The 18559-nt window shown below is 46.9% G+C and overlaps 1 protein-coding gene across 2 annotated transcripts in view; it reads right to left on the bottom strand.

Annotated features, from left to right (window-relative positions):
• Positions 1-18559, bottom strand: part of txlnba (taxilin beta a) — a 38558-nt gene that overhangs the window by 3423 nt on the left and 16576 nt on the right. For both annotated transcript variants that reach the window (XM_041182260.1, XM_041182250.1), the window contains exons 3-8: positions 18338-18429; positions 9863-10033; positions 5417-5611; positions 4629-4748; positions 3807-3881; positions 1253-1345 (exon numbers count right to left, since the gene is read on the bottom strand). In XM_041182260.1, coding sequence (XP_041038194.1) covers positions 1253-1345; positions 3807-3881; positions 4629-4748; positions 5417-5611; positions 9863-10033; positions 18338-18429 — 746 coding nt within the window. The remainder of the gene's footprint in view (positions 1-1252; positions 1346-3806; positions 3882-4628; positions 4749-5416; positions 5612-9862; positions 10034-18337; positions 18430-18559) is intronic.

Here is an 18559-nt window from a genome sequence, read left to right on the forward strand (position 1 = left end):
ATTCAACAGGTTCCCATATCCCTCGACTACTACGTTACAGCAATGACTGGTCTTCAGAAACCCCCTCATTGTGTGCAAAATGCTTTGCCAAGTCAGGAGGGCGTGAAAAGTACTATATAGTTATAAATCTGTCTTTTTTTTTAATACATTCTCTCTTTGGAAATGGGTCCAAATAACACTGCGGCCAGTCTGCTTCAATCCTTCTTTCATGTCTATTCATTCTGGAATAAGAAGAGTTCTACCCGACTACTTTCTCCTCCTTCATTTTATCCGGTACTTCAACACATCACCACAGTGGACAACAGCATTCCTGCTTCGAGTGTCGGGGGTGATGATACATATTCTAAGCCATTAAGCAAAAGTCAATATAAACTGCACCACCCCAAACCTCCAACAGAATCGGATGATGATGCTGGAGAATAAATTTACCACCGTGGTCAAATTGGGGTGGCAATTAAAGATGGTTAGCCATGGTTCAGTGGGTAGCTCATCATCTCAGAGTTACTAGGTTATGGGTTTCAGTTCCACTCCAGGTATTTGAACTAATAATCTAGGCTGATGCTCCCAGCGCGCTACTGAGGGGGTTATTTTGATGAGACATTAAACTGAAGCCCCATCTGCCTTCTCAGGTGATGTAAAAGATCCCACGGCCCTATTTCAAAGAAAAAGCTGAGGGGTTCTCCCCCTGTGTCCCGTCCAATGTCCCCCCCCCCCCCCCCCCCCCCGCAATCAACATCACTAACATAGATCATCTGCTCATTATCACATCGCTGTATGTGGGATCTTGCTGAGCACAGCCTGGCCACTGTGAATCCCACGTTGCAACAGTGACTACACTTCAAAAAAAAAAATACTTCATTGGTCTCGGTCCTGAGATTGTGAAATGTGCCGTAGAAATGCAACTTACTTCTTCCTCTGTACGAGCAACGTTCACAATTATCCCAAGGGTATAACCTGTCCGACGGGGCTCCAGGAAGAATTTGGGTGCAGCCACTGGCAAGTGAGCGAGGTGGTGGACGCAAGGCTGCACCAGTCTGGCACTCTGTGTCCAGGCCCGCGTTTGCTGCCAGAGAGACCCCGCACCCAGAAGCCTCACAAAATGATCCCCCTCCCCTCCCACATCAAGGCACGTGATGTTACTCCAAAGTCTACATGCACACACCGCGGCACCCACCCCCCCCCTTCACTCTCACAATAACTGAGTGACCTGTCATCGCCCTGCAAATCGCTTGACTGGTTTCCAGTGTCTGACCTTTTCCATGTCCTGCTTGAAGCTGTTGAACATTTCGTTGCTTTTTGTCAGCGTCCCCTGGAATTCCTCGAACTTCTCAGAGTACAGTTTGAGCTGGAGAGAGATCAGCAGACACACATCAACCCTGGAGAGGGAGCTCCTACTGAAAGCACCTAGTGGTTCAAGGTTTAAAGCACACCCTCACTCCTGAGTCAAGTCCCCCACCACTCCCCATACTCTAGGCTGACCCTTGAAATCAGCACCGAGGGAGTGCTGCGTTGTCAGTGGACAAGACATCAAACTGAGGCTTTGTTCAGGTTTACGTAGAAGACCCTGTGGCCTTATAAGAAGAAGAATTGGAGAGCTCTCCAGCTGATCTCATATAACTACACATTCACCTTTCCAACAAGCAACGCGTTTGACCCAGAACTTGACCTCCTAAAGCCATGAGCGATTGATCCAGCTCTGAATTTTATAGGCTGTGCTGGAAACGAGGGTCGCTGGGAGTCTGTTCTATGACGTCTGGGGGCAAAACCCTTTCACTGACCTGTGAGGCCAAACTTTTTTAACACAGCGCTTGGCAATGAGCTGGAACTCGCTGCCCACGAGGGTATGATGAAGAGGAGATGATGAACGATTTCAAAAGGAAATTAGATGGGCACTGGGAGGAAATAGTGCTCCAAGGACAGGCTGGATTCCCATTCGGAGAGCTGGCATGGACTCGATGGGCCAAATGGTCTCCTTCTTTGCTGTGATGACTGAGCCTATATTCTCGAATCCTGCTTGACATTTCTCAATTGTGTCCCCTGGTTCCCTGTCAAAGTTTAATCCTTTCATTTCGTCTTTCAACAGAACGAACGTGATCACGTTCATTATATTTGATGAACATAGAGGCTAGGGGGAAGTTTAAAAAACATTTTTTTCAAGGCCAGCTCCCTTAAACTCCGTGGCTTGCTCGGCCATTCCAGAAGCCAGTTAAGAGTCAACCACATTGTGGGTCTGGGGTCACACGTAGGCCAGACCAGGCAAGGACAGCGGATTTCCTTCCCTGAAGGGCATTAGTGAACCAGATGGGTTTTTACAACAATCGATCGTTGTCAGGGTCACCATTACTGAGACTTAGCTTTGTCTTACACTTTTACTAATTGAATAAGTACTACCAGCTGCCATGGTGGGATTCAAACCCATGTCCCCAGAGCATTAGCCTGGACTGCTAGTTAAGCGACAGTACCACTCCACCACCATTTCCCCACGTGTTAGAGAGACTGAATCGCTCAGGAAGGTTTGGGCCCTTTCCCTGAGAGACTGAATAAATTGGCTAAGCCATGCAGGCTGATGAAAGCTTGATAAGTTAGATAACAGTTTGGGGCTTTCTACGTTTCAGGCTGAATCCTGTCAGATGTTAGTGACAAACACATCTGCACACCAGGCCGCTACTCCCAGTGCAGCACTGAGGGAATACTGATCTGTTTGAGACGGTGTCTTTCAGATGAGATGTTAAACAACGTCTGCCTTCCAATTAAAGATCCCACCGTTCTACTTTGCAGAAAAACTCTTCCCCATGTTCTGGCCGATAATTATCCCTCCTGAACATCACTAAAACAGATTATTGGTTGTTGAGGGGCCTTGCTACTGTATTTACAGCATTGCAGCAGTTACTACACTTCAAAAACGTACAGAATTGCCTGTAAAATAATTTGGTTCAGCTTGAGGTTGTGAAAAACGCTATAGAAATGCAAGTTTTATTTTTAAAAAATATTTATATATTTCATATGTCCAGAATATGTAGTAAAGTGTTGCGGTAAACTCTCTGATATGTTGATCACAATCAGTGGATTTTCTTGTAAAAGACATGTTAATAGAATTGTGACATGGATTTTAAAAACCTGCTCCATTGAGCCACACAGTGGAAATAGCCTGTAACTACATTGTGACGGTTGACATAGCAAAATTGAATGGGATAACTCACAATGGTAAAAGGTGACACAAAAGAATGACCAACAATAGTGACAAGACAAAATAAAGAAAAGTGTACCCTATGGAGAGAGTTGCAGTGTGCCTCAGTGGTAGTGAGCTTGCCTCAATGTTTGAAAGTTATGGGTTGCAGTCCCACTCCGGGCACTTAAGCCCAGGATTCTGGCTGACAACTCCCAGTGCAGTACTGAGGGAGTGCTACATTGTTGAAGGCACCATTTTTCAGACGCAGTGTTTAAATGGAGACCCCTTTCTGCCTGTTTGAGTGAGATCCCATGGCATTATTTGCTGAAGCGTTCTCCCTGCTGTCCTGGCTGATTGTTATCTCTCAGCCAACATCATTCAAGCAGATTTCTGTACCATTCACCTCATTGCTTTTTGTGGTGGTGGGGGGCGGGGGGGGTGGCGGTGGTGGTTTCTGCTGCATGCAAATAATCTAATGTGTCTCCCTGCAAAACAACAGTAATAATACTAAGCTGATTAAAGGATCCCAGTGTCTGTTAATGCTGTGTGCATTAGTATGGTTTCCCAGTGGTAAGATTGCCTCTAGCATGCAAATATAAGGAGCCTAAACCTCATTCAGCAGCCGTGCACCATTCACCTGGGCTTTGAGCAGGGTTTCTTGTTCCTTCATGATGTTGGTTTGCAGCTTCCACTCAGACGCTTGATTCAGTAGCTGTTCGAAGAGAGAGGGGGAGAAAGATAGAGCGATTGCAAACGTTTTGGTACAAGCCTCAAAAGATAAGACTGCATTTCAATTAAGTGTTTTTGCACTCCTCAAGAATCCATATTTAATCTGCATCAAGCCTGCCCCACTCAGACCTCACGATGGCTGAAGTGTAATGACCAGACACGCTTCTTACGCCACAAAGACAGAAAACGCTGGAAAAAACTCAGCAGGTCCAGCAGCGTCTGCGGAGAGAGAAACAGAGTTAACGTTTCGAGTCCACAGACTCGAAACGTTAACTCTGTTCCTCGCTCCGCAGACGCTGCTGGACCTGCTGAGTTTTTTCCAGCATTTTCTGTTTTTGTTTCAGATTTCCAGCGTCTGCAGCACGTTGCTTTTATATTACGCTCCTTTTGCCTCCTCTCCTTGCGCCCACCTCCGTTTCACCCCGTCGCAGATTGTGAGAGGGCATTGACGAGGATGTTTGTTTCAATGAAGCACGTGGGTCACCCCTTCAGTGGAACTGCCCAATATCCTGGTGGACTGGGTTACAGATGCAAACTGAAAGCGGGGCTGCAATGCTGGCTCCAGGGAGACAGCTCAAGTCAGCAATTCATAGAAAGGGGACGGGAAAGGCTGAATGTTCTGCTCCTGATTCCATGTCTCTTACGAGCCCATGGCTGTCTTAACAGTTACCCACACCACAGGATGGACCAATAGGTACACTATGTGAGCCAATCGTTGGCCAATACTTACATATTCCTTCTCTCGCTGGTGACGTTCCACTGCTTCTTTCATCAGCTCCTGTGCTTGTGCGAGCTTCGCATCCATCAGCTGTTGCTGCAGGTCCTTGTGTTTGAAGACCTTCTCAAAGTGCTGCAGAGAGGATTAGACACACACTCACACACACACAAAATGGTGAATACCTGCTCCCCCCCGGATAGGCTGTGACCAGCTCGGGAGCTGTTTTACAAGCCTGACAAAGCCAACCCTGGGTTCCCGCCATCCCCTGAGTCTTTGATCAGACTTAACTGGCACTCCTGGCGGTGGGGATGTGGCTGGCAGCTGGCAAGATTTGCCAGTGAAATCCTGCCGGGCGTTACCAGTGTGTGAATGTCGGGCACCTTCCTCTGAAATTCCTTTGACTGTCACAGAGTCAGGGCATCAGTCATAGTAAACCTTCTCTGAGGGCGATTAGGGATGGACAATAAAGTACAAGGCCTTGTCACGAATGGGTATAAAAAATGTAAATCCCCATGCATTTGTGCAGTGTGGGAGAAATTCCACAGGTATTCCTGATCTCCGCTGTCACTTCAGGATTGCCCTTCAGACTCCAGGAATTAAAGATTAACCCCCTGGACACTGCAGTCAGCAATGCCCAGGAGAAAAATCATGGGAGAATTTAAAACAATGTTTTTAGTCATTTTCTTTAAACCTTTTTATTTGTTTTGTCCTGGTTTGCAACTCCAGGGATATATCCAGCCAGTGCTGGTAGCTGGTTGCTGGCTGTGCTGTTCTTGTGCCCTCCCATCAGTGTGTCTTACCTCCTCCCGTGTATCGTACTGCTCGATGATGCTTTTCAGTTTGTTGGCGAGCTCAGTGTTTTCCTCACACAGTTTGATGTTCCGCTGACTGTGCTGGTCTATCTGAGACTGGATGTCCAGCAGGGTGTCCTGGAAATGTTTGGTCACCTCTTTGCGTTTCTCCTCCTCCACCCTCGCTCGCTGCAGACTCTCCTCCTGCTCCCGGAACGAGAGACAGGTCACATCGACTCCAAAGGCAAGGAGCGACAAAAAGGAAGGCGCGTCCACAATTTTCCCACTCCGTGTACGATGCACCCTCTCACCTGTAGGATCCACCCTCTCACCTGTACGATACACCCTCTCACCTGTAGGATCCACACTCTCACCTGCGTGATCGACCCTCTCACCTGTACGATCCACTCACCCACCTGTATGATCCATTCTCTCACCTGTATGATCCACTGTCCCACCTGTACAATCTGTTCTCTCACCTGTATGAGCCACTCATCCACCTGTATAATTGACCCTCTCACCTGTACGATCCACTCCCTCACCTGTATGATCCACTCCCTCACTTGTATGATCCATTCTCTCACCTGTATGATCCATTCTCTCACCTGTACGATCCACACCCTCACCTGTATGATCCATGCCCTCACCTGTATGATCCACTCCCTCACTTGTATGATCCACTCTCCCACCTGTATGATCCATGCCCTCACCTGTATGATCCACTCTCCCACCTGTATGATCCACGCCCTCACCTGTATGATCCATTCTCTCACCTGTATGATCCACTCTCCCACCTGTATGATCCACGCCCTCACCTGTATGATCCATTCTCTCACCTGTATGATCCACTCTCCCACCTGTATGATCCACACCCTCACCTGTATGATCCATTCTCTCACCTGTATGATCCACTCCCTCACTTGTATGATCCACTCCCTCACTTGTATGATCCATTCTCTCACTTGTATGATCCACTCCCTCACCTGTATGATCCACTCCCTCACCTGTACGATCCACTCCCTCACCTGTATGATCCACTCCCTCACCTGTGTGATCCACTCCCTCACCTGTATGATCCATACTCCCACCTGTACGATCCACTCCCTCACCTGTATGATCCATACTCTCACCTGTACGATCCACTCCCTCACCTGTACGATCCACTTCCTCACCTGTATGATCCACTCCCTCACCTGTACGATCCACTCCCTCATCTGTATGATCCATACTCCCACCTGTATGATCTACTCCCTCACCTGTATGATCCACTCCCTCACCTGTACGATCCACTCCCTCACCTGTATGATCCACTCCCTCATCTGTATGATCCACTTCCTCACTTGTATGATCCATACTCCCACCTGTATGATCCACTCCCTCACCTGTACGATCCACTCCCTCACCTGTATGATCCACTCCCTCACCTGTACGATCCACTCCCTCATCTGTATGATCCATACTCCCACCTGTATGATCTACTCCCTCACCTGTATGATCCACTCCCTCACCTGTACGATCCACTCCCTCACCTGTATGATCCACTCCCTCACCTGTATGATCCATCCTCTCAGCTGTACGAAACAAAAATTCTGAGGGGAGGACCCACCATCTGTGGTTAACTAGAGATGTTAAGGAAAGCATCAAACTTAAAGAGAAAACATACCACTCCGCAGAGATGAGTGGCAGGACAGATGATTAGACAGAATATAAAGAATGGCAGAGAGTGACTAAAAGGTTAATCAGGAGAAAGAAATTAGAGTATGAGAGGAAGTTGGCTAGAAATGTAAAAACAGATAGCAAGAGTTTCCACAGGTATTTAAAAAGGAAAAGAGTAAGTAAAGTGAGTGTTGGTCCTCCAGAGAGTGATAGTGGGGAGTTAACTGTAGATAATAAGGAAATGGCAGAAGAAATGGGCAAATATTTTGCTTCTCTGTTCACTATAGAGGATACAAAAAAATTCCAGTAATAGCTGCAAATCAGGAGGTGAACGAGAGAAAGGATCTTGGTGAAATTGAAATCACTAGGGAAACGGTACTGTGCAAATTGATGGAGCTGCAGGCTGGCAAGTCTCTGGGTCCCAAAGGACTACTTCCTAGGGTCTTAAAAGAAGTGGCTAATGAGGTAGAGATGGAGCAGGTGTTAATTTTCCAAAATTCGCTAGATTCTGGAAAGGTTCCATCAGATTGGAAAGTAGCAAATATAACCCCTATACTCAAGAAGGGAGGGAGACAAAAAATAGGAAACTATAGACCAATTAGCTTGATGCCTGTTGTGGGGAAGTTATTAGAATCGATCATTAAGGAGGTTATAGCTGGGCACTTAGAAGAGCTCAAGGCAATATGGAAGAGTCAGCATGGTTTTGTAAAAGGATAATCATGTTTAACCAATTTATTGGAGTATTTTGAAGGAGTAACATGCACTGTGGATAAAGGGGAACCTATAGATGTACTGTACTTGGATTTCTAGAAGGCACTTGATAAGGTGCCACATCAAATGTTATTACAGAAAATAAAAGCTCATGGTGTAGGGGGTAACATATTAGCATGGATAAAAGATTGGCTGGCTGGCAGAAAGCAGAGAGTATGCATAAATGGGTCTTTTTCTGATTGGCAGGATGTGATGAGTGGAATTTCACAGGGGTCTGTACTGGGGTCTCAACTTTTTACGATTTACCTCAATGACTTAGATGAGGAGAGTGAAGACATGGTGGCTAAATTTGCAGATGACACAAACATAGGTAGGAAAGTATGTTGTGAAGAGGACATGAGGAGGTTGTAGATGGATATAGATAGGTTGAGTAAGTGGGCAAAGATCTGGGAAATGGAGTTTAAGGTGGGAAAATGTGAATTGTTCATTTTGGCAGGAAGAATAAAAAAGCAGAGTGTTACTTAAATGGAGAATGGCTGCATAATTCTGAGATGCAAAGGGATCTAGTACATGAGTCACAAAAGTTAGTAAGGAGGTACAGCAAGTAATTAAGCAGGCTAAATGGAATGCTGTCCTTTATTACGAGAGGGATTGAATATAAAAGTGAGGATGTTATACTTCAGTTATACAGGGCATTGGTGAGACCATATCTCGAACACTGTGTGCAGTTTTGATTTCCTTATTTAAGGAAGGATGTAAATGTGTTGGAGACGGTTCAGAGGAGGTTTACTAGATTGATACCTGGAATGAGTGGGTTGTCTTATGAGGAAAGGTTGGACAGACTGGAGTTTAGAAGGGTAATTTGATTGATGTATACAAGATCCTGAATGGTCTTGACAAGGTGCATGTTGAAAGGATGTTTCTTATTGTGGGTGAGTCCAGAACTAGAGGGCACTGTTTTAAAATTAGGGATCACCCTTTTAGGGCAGAGATGAGGAGAAGTTTTTTCCCCCAGAGGGTTGTTTGACTTTGGAATTCTCTGCCTCAGAAGGTGGTGGAGGTCTTTGAATATTTTTAAGGCAGAGGTAGATGGATTCTTGTTAGGCACAGGAATCAAAGGTTATCAGGGTTAGAATGGAAAGTGGAAATCAAAACACAAGATCGTGAGCCATGATCTTATTGAATGGTGGAACAAGTTTGAGGGGCTGAATGGTCTACTCCTGTTCCGATTCCTTATGTTCTTATGATCCACTCTCTCATCTGTACGATCCACTCTCCCACCTGTATGATCCACTTTCCCACCTGTACAATCTACTCTCCCACCTGTATGATCCACTCTCCCACCTGTACAATCTACTCTCCCACCTGTATGATGCACTCTCCCACCTGAATGATCCATCACTTCATTTGTGTGGACCACTTTCTCAACTGCTGTGATGAGATTTACGCCTGTGTGTGTGTGTGTGTGTGTGTGTGTTTGTGTATGTTTGTGTGTGTGTGTTTGTGTGTGTGTGTGTTTGTGTGTGTGTGTTTGTGTGTGTGTGTGTGTTTGTGTGTGTGTGTGTTTGTGTGTGTGCGTGTTTGTGTGAGTGTGTGTGTGTTTGTGTGTGTGTGTATGTGTTTGTGTGTGTGTGTTTGTGTGTGTGTGTGTGTGTGTTTGTGTGTGTTTTTGTGTTTGTGTGTGTGTGTTTTTGTGTGTGTGTGTGTATTTTTGTGTGTGTGTGTTTGTGTGTTTTTGTGTGTGTGTGTGTTTTTGTGTGTGTGTGTGTGTTTGTGTGTGTTTTTGTGTTTGTGTGTGTTTGTGTGTGTTTTTGTGTTTGTGTGTGTGTGTTTTTGTGTGTGTGTGTGTTTTTGTGTATGTGTGTTTGTGTGTGTATTTTTGTGTGTGTGTGTGTGTGTTTGTGTGTGTGTGTGTGTTTTTGTGTGTTTGTGTGTGTGTGTTTTTGTGTGTTTGTGTGTGTGTGTGTGTGTGTTTTTGTGTGTGTGTGTGTGTGAGTGTGTTTTGCAAAGTCCCCATTTAATTTGTTTACAATTCCTCTCTGTGCATGGCCCCTTTCATCCTGGAACCTCTCCCCCAGTGCCACTAACCTTGAGTGTCTTGTTGTGTCTCTGGAGTTCCCGGCACAAGCTCTCGAGCTTGCTGCGAGCTAGGACAGCCCTGCTGTGCTCACTCTGCAGCTGGTCCTTCTCTTTGCCGAGCTGGGCCATTTTCTTCTGCAGCATCTTCCTCTGTTTCTGCTCTCCGCGATACTCTTCCAACTGCACCCAGAGAACCATCAATGAATACCTGGGAATGCTGGGGGGATCACAGGGGTACGCCGAAAAACACTGGGGAATGCCAGGGATGACTGGAGAATACCAGGGATCACCGGGGAACATTGGGCATCACTGGGAAATGCTAGGGAATGTTGGGGATGATTGGGAAACACTGAGGATCTCCATAAAATGCTGGGGATCACCGGGGAATGCCGGGGTCCTTGTGACGCTCCAGGCAACATTGAGGATCACCAGAGAACTTTGTGGAACTCCAGGGGATGTTGGGGATGACCAGGAAATGCCAGCGATTGATGGGGAAAGATGGTGATCATGGGGAATAAGCAGGGAAGGCTGGGGAATGCTGGCGCTCACTGTGGATCACCTGGGATCGCTGGCAAAGGCTGAATATCACCCGAGGAGGTGAGGGAATGCAGAGAAATGCCAGGGAGTGCTGGGGGTTATTGGGAAATGCTGGGGAATGCTAGAGGTCACCATGGAACGCCAGGGAACACTGGAGAACACTGTGGAACTCCGGGGAATGCTGGGGATGACCAGGAAATGCCAGAGATCACCGGGGAATCCTGGGGAATGCTGGCGATTGGTGGGGAGCACCCGGGAAATGCCAGCAATTGCTAAGGGATCACCAGGAAATGCTGGGAAAATTCCAGAGAGCAATAGGGAATGCTGGGATCATCAGGAAGTGCCAGGGAAACACCGATGATCCCTTCCCCCTGCGGCAGATTGCTAATCACATGGGATCCACCGGTCGTCAATTGTTTAAACATGGCCTACAATCCATAAACAAACTAAAAGTGCAATGGGTCATATCCAAAAAGACATCGTTATAAAAGTGAATCGTTTGCTAAATTTTCAAGCTTTAAAACCATTTAGAACATTCCATAGAAAGAAAGAATTTGCACTGACATGTGGCACCTTTCATAGTCACCCAGGACATACCAGAGTGCCTCGCAGCCAATGGCTTAACTTTGAAGTGTGGTCACAGTGGGGAATCTAAGAAGCGCAGCGGCCAATTTACGCACAGCAAGCTCCCACAAACAGCAAAGTGATAAACCTGATGACCTTTAATGATATTGATTGAGGAATTAATAGTTGCCAAGGCAACAGGGAGAACTCCCCTGCTCTTCTCCGGAGTAGTACAGTGGGGTCTCTCAGGCCCGCCTGAGAGACCAGACGGAGCTCGGGGTAACGTCTCATCCCTTCTCTTGCAGCTCCCTTACCCTAAATTCTTCCCTCTCCGCGTTCACTTTTATGTTTTTCCCCGTACACTGCCTTCCGAGAATACTCTCTATCGATGAACCTCGTGGAATTGCAAGTTTCCACCATTGAGTTTTTGATGGCCAACAAGCTGCAGTCCTGCCACATCCCTGATGGTGGCACCGGCGAGCTTTAGCAGTCACCCCGGCCAACCCCCTCCAGTGATCCTGCAGCCTTGATGGACATTGATCCAATACTGTTAGGAAACCCTTGGTGCTGTTCACTGCGCAAGCAACTTATTTTATAACAAAAAAGCCACAGACACTCCAGTCTAAGAGGTAAAGTTTGTTTTTGATACACTGCATGGATTTGTTTTAAACTGGATATTCAGTTCCGAGGTCTATTGGGGTGACGAAGCGATTCTGTGGTTAAATCTCCTCAACATCACAAACCAGGCATCAGAACCCAACTCGCTTATAAGGCAAATAAGCAGCCGTCTCTCAAATGGAATCAAGTTTTTTGCAAAGAGGAGGGGTGCACAGGGACTTAAGGAACTGGAGTAGGCTATTTAGCTCCTCGTGGAAGCATTAAAAAAACTGCCTTTTCTTCTTAAAACCAAAAAACTGCGGATGCTGGAAATCCAAAAGAAAAACAGAAATACCTGGAAAAACTCAGCAGGTCTGGCAGCATCGGCAGAGAAGAAAAGAGTTGACGTTTCGAGTCCTCACGACCCTTCGACAGAACTTCTGTCGAAGGGTCATGAGGACCCGAAACGTCAACTCTTTTCTTCTCCGCCGATGCTGCCAGACCTGCTGAGTTTTTCCAGGTAATTCTGTTTTTGTTTTGCCTTTTCTTCTTACTTATTTGTTCCTGGGACGTGAGTGTTGCTGACGAAGACCCCATTTATTGGCCATCTCCAACTGCCCCGGAGAAGGTTGTGGGGAGTGCGCCACGACTTTTCTGTTGTGGTTCGATACAACCGAGTCTGCTGCTAAGGGTCAACATCATTGCTGTGGGTCTGGAGTCACGTGTAGGTCAGACTGGGTAATGAGGGCAGATTCACTGCCCTGATCATCAAGGTGAGAATTTTAATTCCAGATTTGCTAACGAATGGGACTTCAGCCCTCTCAGCCGTTGTGGCGGGGTTTGAACTCATGCCCATGGAGCACTAGGCCAGGCCTCTGGGTGACCAGCCAGGCAAAGTCACCATGGTTACCCTGGCCCTGTGCTCCCATAAGCCCATTTTAGAACAGGAGTTGACCATTCAGCTCCTTTTAGGAACATTAAAAAAAAAACTGGGGGGTCATTCATTGAGCCCCTCACGGTAAGAAGAAGAACTGGAGTTGGCCATTCAGCCCCTCGGGCCTGCTCTCCCATTCCTTAGGGTCCTGGCTGATCATCGGAAGTGAGCCATTTGGAAGCTGCCATTTCGCTCCTGCTAGCACGGATTTTATATGTCGGACACAGCCCCCCCTTGGTGCCTAATTTTTTTTTTTTGGGGTTCGGGTGGGACTGACCAGGTGGTGAAAGGAGGTGGAAAGCGGTTCCCCCTTGAATTCGGCACCACAAATTCCCAGCCGGGCCTGAGGGGGGGTGGGTGTTTTTGATGGCCCCAGCGGAAAGAGGAAGGAGGGTGGCATTTTAATACTGAAAGAAAGGGGAGTGGAAAGCTCCAGCCCGACGACGCCCTCCTCCCTGATTCATGGCCTGTGGAAACCTTAGCCACCAGCCTCACAGCGCAGCCAGATAACTGGTCGCAAGGGACTGGGCCTTCAGGTTGAAGGTTGTTTAAATGACTCTAAGCTTTACCAGCAAGTGTTTATTTGGCCTTTGTAACTGTTGTTCTGAATAATTCATGTTTCCAGTTATTCTTGACTCACTTGTGTGTCAGCTCTGGCTCAGCCTGAAGCACTCCCGCATCTGGGGCACAAAGGTTCTGGGTTCAAAGACACGTCCCAGCGCGTAGCCCGAGCTGACACTCCAGTGCAGCACTGAGGGAGCGCTGCACTGCCGGGGGTGCCTTTTCTCGGACGAGACGTTAAACTTGAGGCCCCCACCTCTTGCTGGGTGTATAGGGAACCAGGAAGAAAAGAGCAGGAGTTTGCTCCTGTATTCTGTCCAAGCCTCGCCCCAAACAACGCCTACAACAGCCAGCACCCAGCTGGCACATGCGGGGAGAGTGCCAGCCTGAACCCCGGGTACCCCCTTGAAGACACGATTGGGGTGGGTGGTTCCATGTGTCACAGAGCGTGCGGATATTGGAGATATCCACACTAGCTTTCCCCTCCCGTTGCTGGGAGCATAGGATCAGGAGGAGGACACTCAGCCCCTCGAGCCTGTTCTGTCACACAGTGAGATCATGGCTGATCTGCGGCCTAATCCCACGTACCTGCCCGGGCCCCCATATCCCAAAATACTTTAGGAGAACAAAAATCTCTCAATCTCATTTTAAAATGAGCAATTTGATCCAGCGTCATTCGCCATTTGCAGAGGAGAGTTTCAAGCTTCCACCAAGAAGCGTTTCCTAATCTCACTCCTGACAGGTCTAATTTTTAAACAATGCCCCTTATCCCTAGACTCCACAGCCAGCATAAATAGTTTCTCTCTATCCAACCTATCTGATTCCCTTAATGTCTTGAAAACTTCGATCAAATTGCCGCTTAACTTCCTAAATGCCAGGGAATACAAGCCTTGTTTGTGCAATATCCCCTCATAATTTAACCCTTGGAGTCCAGGTATCATATTGTTAGATCTACGCTGCACTCCCTCCAGGGCCTATATATCCCTGCTAAAGTGGGGGCCCAGAACCTCTCACAGTAACTCCAGGCGCTGTCTAATCAGGGCTTAGTAGAGCCAAAGCCTGAGGCCTACCCTCCAGGTAGAAAGGCCCAGCTTTCCAATAGCCCGTTTGATTATTTTCTGTACCTGTTCATGAGATTTTAATGGTCTATGGAAACAGCTTTGCGGTACAGGGTTGGGTGCTATCAGCACTGGACCTTTTGCGTGGTGTTTGCACTCATCCCAGATCATGTTGACTTGACTTAGGCCTGAAGCTGAAAATGGGGCCCAATGAATCGGGTGCTAAGATGGCTGCTGGTGCCATTTGCTTCCTTGCTTTCTACACACGTGCTGCTGACCATAAGCATGAGCTGAGCCAAATTCTCTGCTGCCTGGCGTATCCCAACTCACACCAAATCCTGTTCACCCATCACCCCTACGCTCACGGACCTATGTGGGCCTCCAGTCCCATCTTTGTTTCAAATCCCTCCATGGCCTCGCCCCTTCCTATCTCTGCGACCCTTCTCCAGCCCTACAACTCTCAGCTATCTCTGCTTCTCAGTTTGGACTTCTTCAGCATCCTCAATTGTAACTGTTCCTCCAATAGTGGCCTTGCATTAGCTGCCCCAGCCCCAAGTTCAAAGTTCCCCTCCCTAAACCTCGCCAACTTACCTTATTCTTCACCTTTAAGGCGTACCTTAGAATCTACCTCTTTAAGGTGCATCATCTGCACTAATATCTCCTGATGTGGCTTGCTGTCATATGAACATACATACATACAAAATAGGAGCAGATGTAGGCCATTCAGGCCCTCGAGCCTGCTCCGCTATTCAATAAGATTATGGCTGATCTGTTTGAGTTTCGATTTCCGCCTTCACATCTACACTCGATAGCCTTCGATTCCCTTGCCTAACAAGAATCTATCTACCTCCGGCTTAAAAATATTCACTGACCCCGTCTCCACCGCCTTCTAAGGCAGAGAGTTCCAGAGTCTCACAACCCTCAGAGGGAAAAAAATTCCCCTCCTTTTTGTCCAAAATGGGCGACCCCTAATTTTAATGCAATGCCCCCCTAGTTCTGGACTCACCCACAAGAGGAAACATTTTCACATCCATCTTGTCTACCATTCAGGATCTTGGACACTTCAATCAAGTCACCCCTCACGCTTCTAAATTCCAGTGGAAATTTGATGATGCTCCTGTGGAGCAGCTTGTGGACATTTTAGAACCATAGAACCATAGAAAAGTTACAGCACAGAACGAGGCCATTTGGCCCATCTTGTCCATGCCAGCCCCAGGACACCCAGGTGCCCTTTCTAATCCCACCATCCTGCACCCGGCCCATAGCCCTGCAGCTTACAGCACTTTAGGTGCAGATCCAGGTACTTTTTAAAAGAGTTTAGAGTTTCTGCCTCTATCACCAACTTGGGCAGCGAATTCCAGACACCCATTACCCTCTGCGTAAAAAAGTTCTTCCTCATGTCCCCCCTATGCCTTCTGCCACTTATTTTGAATCTATGTCCCCTGGTTCTAGAATTCTCCACCAAGGGAAACAATTTTATCCGGTCCACTCTATCTATTCCCCTCATAATTTTGTACACCTCAATCAAGTCACCTCTCAGCCTTCTTTGTTCTAAGGAAAATAACCCCAACCTATCCAATCTCTCCTCATAGCTACACTTTTCTAACCCTGGCAACATTCTTGTAAACCTCCTCTGCACTCTCTCCAGAACTATTACATCCTTCCTGTAATGTGGGGACCAGCACTGCACACAATACTCCAGTTGTGGCCTCACCAGTGTTTTATAAATTCCAACATTATATCCTTACTTTTATATTCTATACCTCTGCCAATGAAGAAGAGCATTCCATATGCCTTCTTTACAACCTTGTCTACTTGAACTGCTGCCTTCAGGGACCTGTGTGCTTGTAAGCCAAGGTCTCTCACTTCATCTACCCCTCTTAGTATATTCCCATTTATTGTGTAATCGCTGTAACTGTTTGACCTCCCTAAATGTATGACCTCACACTTCTCTATGTTAAAATCCATCTGCCACTTTACCGCCCACTCCACCAACCCATCTATATTGTTTTGGAGATTATGGCTATCCTCTACACTATCCACTACTCGGACAATCTTTGTGTCATCTGCAAATTTCCTAATTGTGCCCCCCACATTCACATCCAAATCGTTAATATACAACACAAACAGCAAGGGTCCCAACACCGAGCCCTGTGGAACATCACTTGAGATAACTTTCCATTCGCAAGGGCATCTATTGACCATTATCCTTTGTTTCCTGTTACAAAGCCAACCTTTTATCCAGTTTGCCACATTACCCTGAATCCCATGGGCTTTTACTTTCCTGACCAATCTGCCATGTGGGACCTTGTCAAATGCCTTGCTAAAATCCACATACACAACATCCACTGCACTACCTTCATCAACCCTCGTCACTTCCTCAAATAATTTAATCAAATTTGTGAGGCAAGACCTTCCTTTAACAAATCCATGCTGACCATCCCTGACTAGTCCATGCCTTTTCACATGACAGTTAATCCTATCTCTCAGGATTGATTCTACTAATTTGCTCACCACCGATGTAAGACTAACTGGCCTGTAATTGTTTGGCATTTCCTTTGATCCCTTTTTAAACAATGGAACTATGTTTGAATTTCTCCAGTCCTCCAGTACCTCCCCTGTATCTAGTGAAGATTGGAAAATCATCCTCAGTATCTGCTATCTCCTCCCTGACTTCCTCCAGCAGCCTCGGAAACAATCCATCTGGCCCTGGTGACTTATCAACTTTCAAGGATTTCAACCCCTCGAGTACTTCCTCTCTCTTTATGACTATCCCATCCAATATCTCGCAGTGTTCCTCCTGGACTACTATATCTACACCCTCCCTTTCCTTTGTAAACACGGAGACAAAATATTCATTCAAAACCCTTCTCACAGCCTCTGCATCTACACACAAGTTTCCATCTTCATCTCTGATAGTCCCACTTCTTCCTTAACTAACCTTTTAGCATTAATGTATTGGTAAAACATCTTTGGGTTATCTTTAACTTTACTTGCTAATCTTTTTTCATGCCCTCTCTTTGATTTCCTTATTTCCTTTTTTACTTCGTCCCCGCACTTCCTATATTCATCTAGGCTATCTGCAGTGCTTAATTCTTTGGGCCGATCGTATGCTTTCTTTTTCTGTTTGATCTTCCCCTGTATTTCTCTAGACAACCAGGGGGGGTCTAGATTTGGCAGAGCCACTCTTATTTTTATAGGGGACGTGTCTACTTTGTACAATTAGGATCTCGCTTTTTAGTGCTTCCCAATGGTTTTCCACTGTTTTATCCTCCAGCAGTGCTGTCCAGTCCGCCTCAGCCAAGTCCCTTCTCATTTCTGCAAAATTTGCCTTCCCCCAGTTCCAGACTTTTGCTCCTGCCTTGTCTCTGTCCTTTTCCATGGTAATGCTAAATCTAACTGAATTGTGACCACTATTCCCGATATGGTCGCCAACTGTCACTTCACCCACTTTCTCTCTTTGTTTTCAAATGCTATGTAAATGCAAACGTTGTTGTGATTATTTAAAAATCTTTGGCACAGCACTGTGCACCAAGCCTCGCAGAGGGAGGAGTTGAAAGCTTCAGTCACTGGGTTAATCAGGGCTACAATTGTGGTGGGAGGTGCTACAATTGACCTCAGCTTTTGGGTCTAGGAGGGAACATAAGGAACACAACTCCCCGTTCTGTGCTCTCTATCCAGCTGTTCTCGCTGGTTGTTAAATTCATTCATGGGATGTGGACATCGTCAACAAGGCCAAAACTTGTTGCCAAACCCTTGGGAACAGTTAATGGTCAACCACATTGCTGTGGGTCTGGAGTCACATGTAGGCCCGACCAGGTAAGGGCATTAGTGAACCAGATGGGTTTTTATGACAATCGATGACAGTTTTAAGGTTGCCATTACTGAGACTAGCTTTAAGTTCAAGACTTTTGAATTTTAAATTCCACCAGCTGCCATGGTGGGATTTGACCCCATGTCCCCAAGGTATTAGCTTGAGCCACTGGATTACTAGGCCAGTGACATTATCACTTCACCACGCCACACCACCACCACCGTGAATGTGGGGCGTCAGGTGAGAAAGGGACCTGGGTTGCCCCTGAAGTACCTCATGGTCAAATAGCCCACAGACGCTGGCCAGCTGGAGTTGCTGGTTAAGGATTGGCAACTGGGGAGCGTTTCCTGATTCTGTTTTGAGCCGTTTTTGCAACGAGGAGAAGCGAGGAACATGAAGACAAAATTCCGTTTACTCACCAGCTCGGCATACTTGCCGACCAGAGCATCCTGCCTCTCCTCGGCTGAGCTGGTTTTACTCAGGTTCTGCATCAAGACGGCAACTTCCTTCCCTGCGTTTGAAGACAAAGAGACAACTGGAATATCAACCCACAGTAAGGCGACAGCAACGACACATCTAACGGGCGTCGTGTTCCGCGGGCTGGCATCGAGAAAATGGACAGGCAAAATGACCAGACAGGC

The sequence above is a fragment of the Carcharodon carcharias genome, chromosome 2 (assembly GCF_017639515.1).
Source record: "Carcharodon carcharias isolate sCarCar2 chromosome 2, sCarCar2.pri, whole genome shotgun sequence".
Lineage (NCBI taxonomy): Eukaryota > Metazoa > Chordata > Chondrichthyes > Lamniformes > Lamnidae > Carcharodon > Carcharodon carcharias.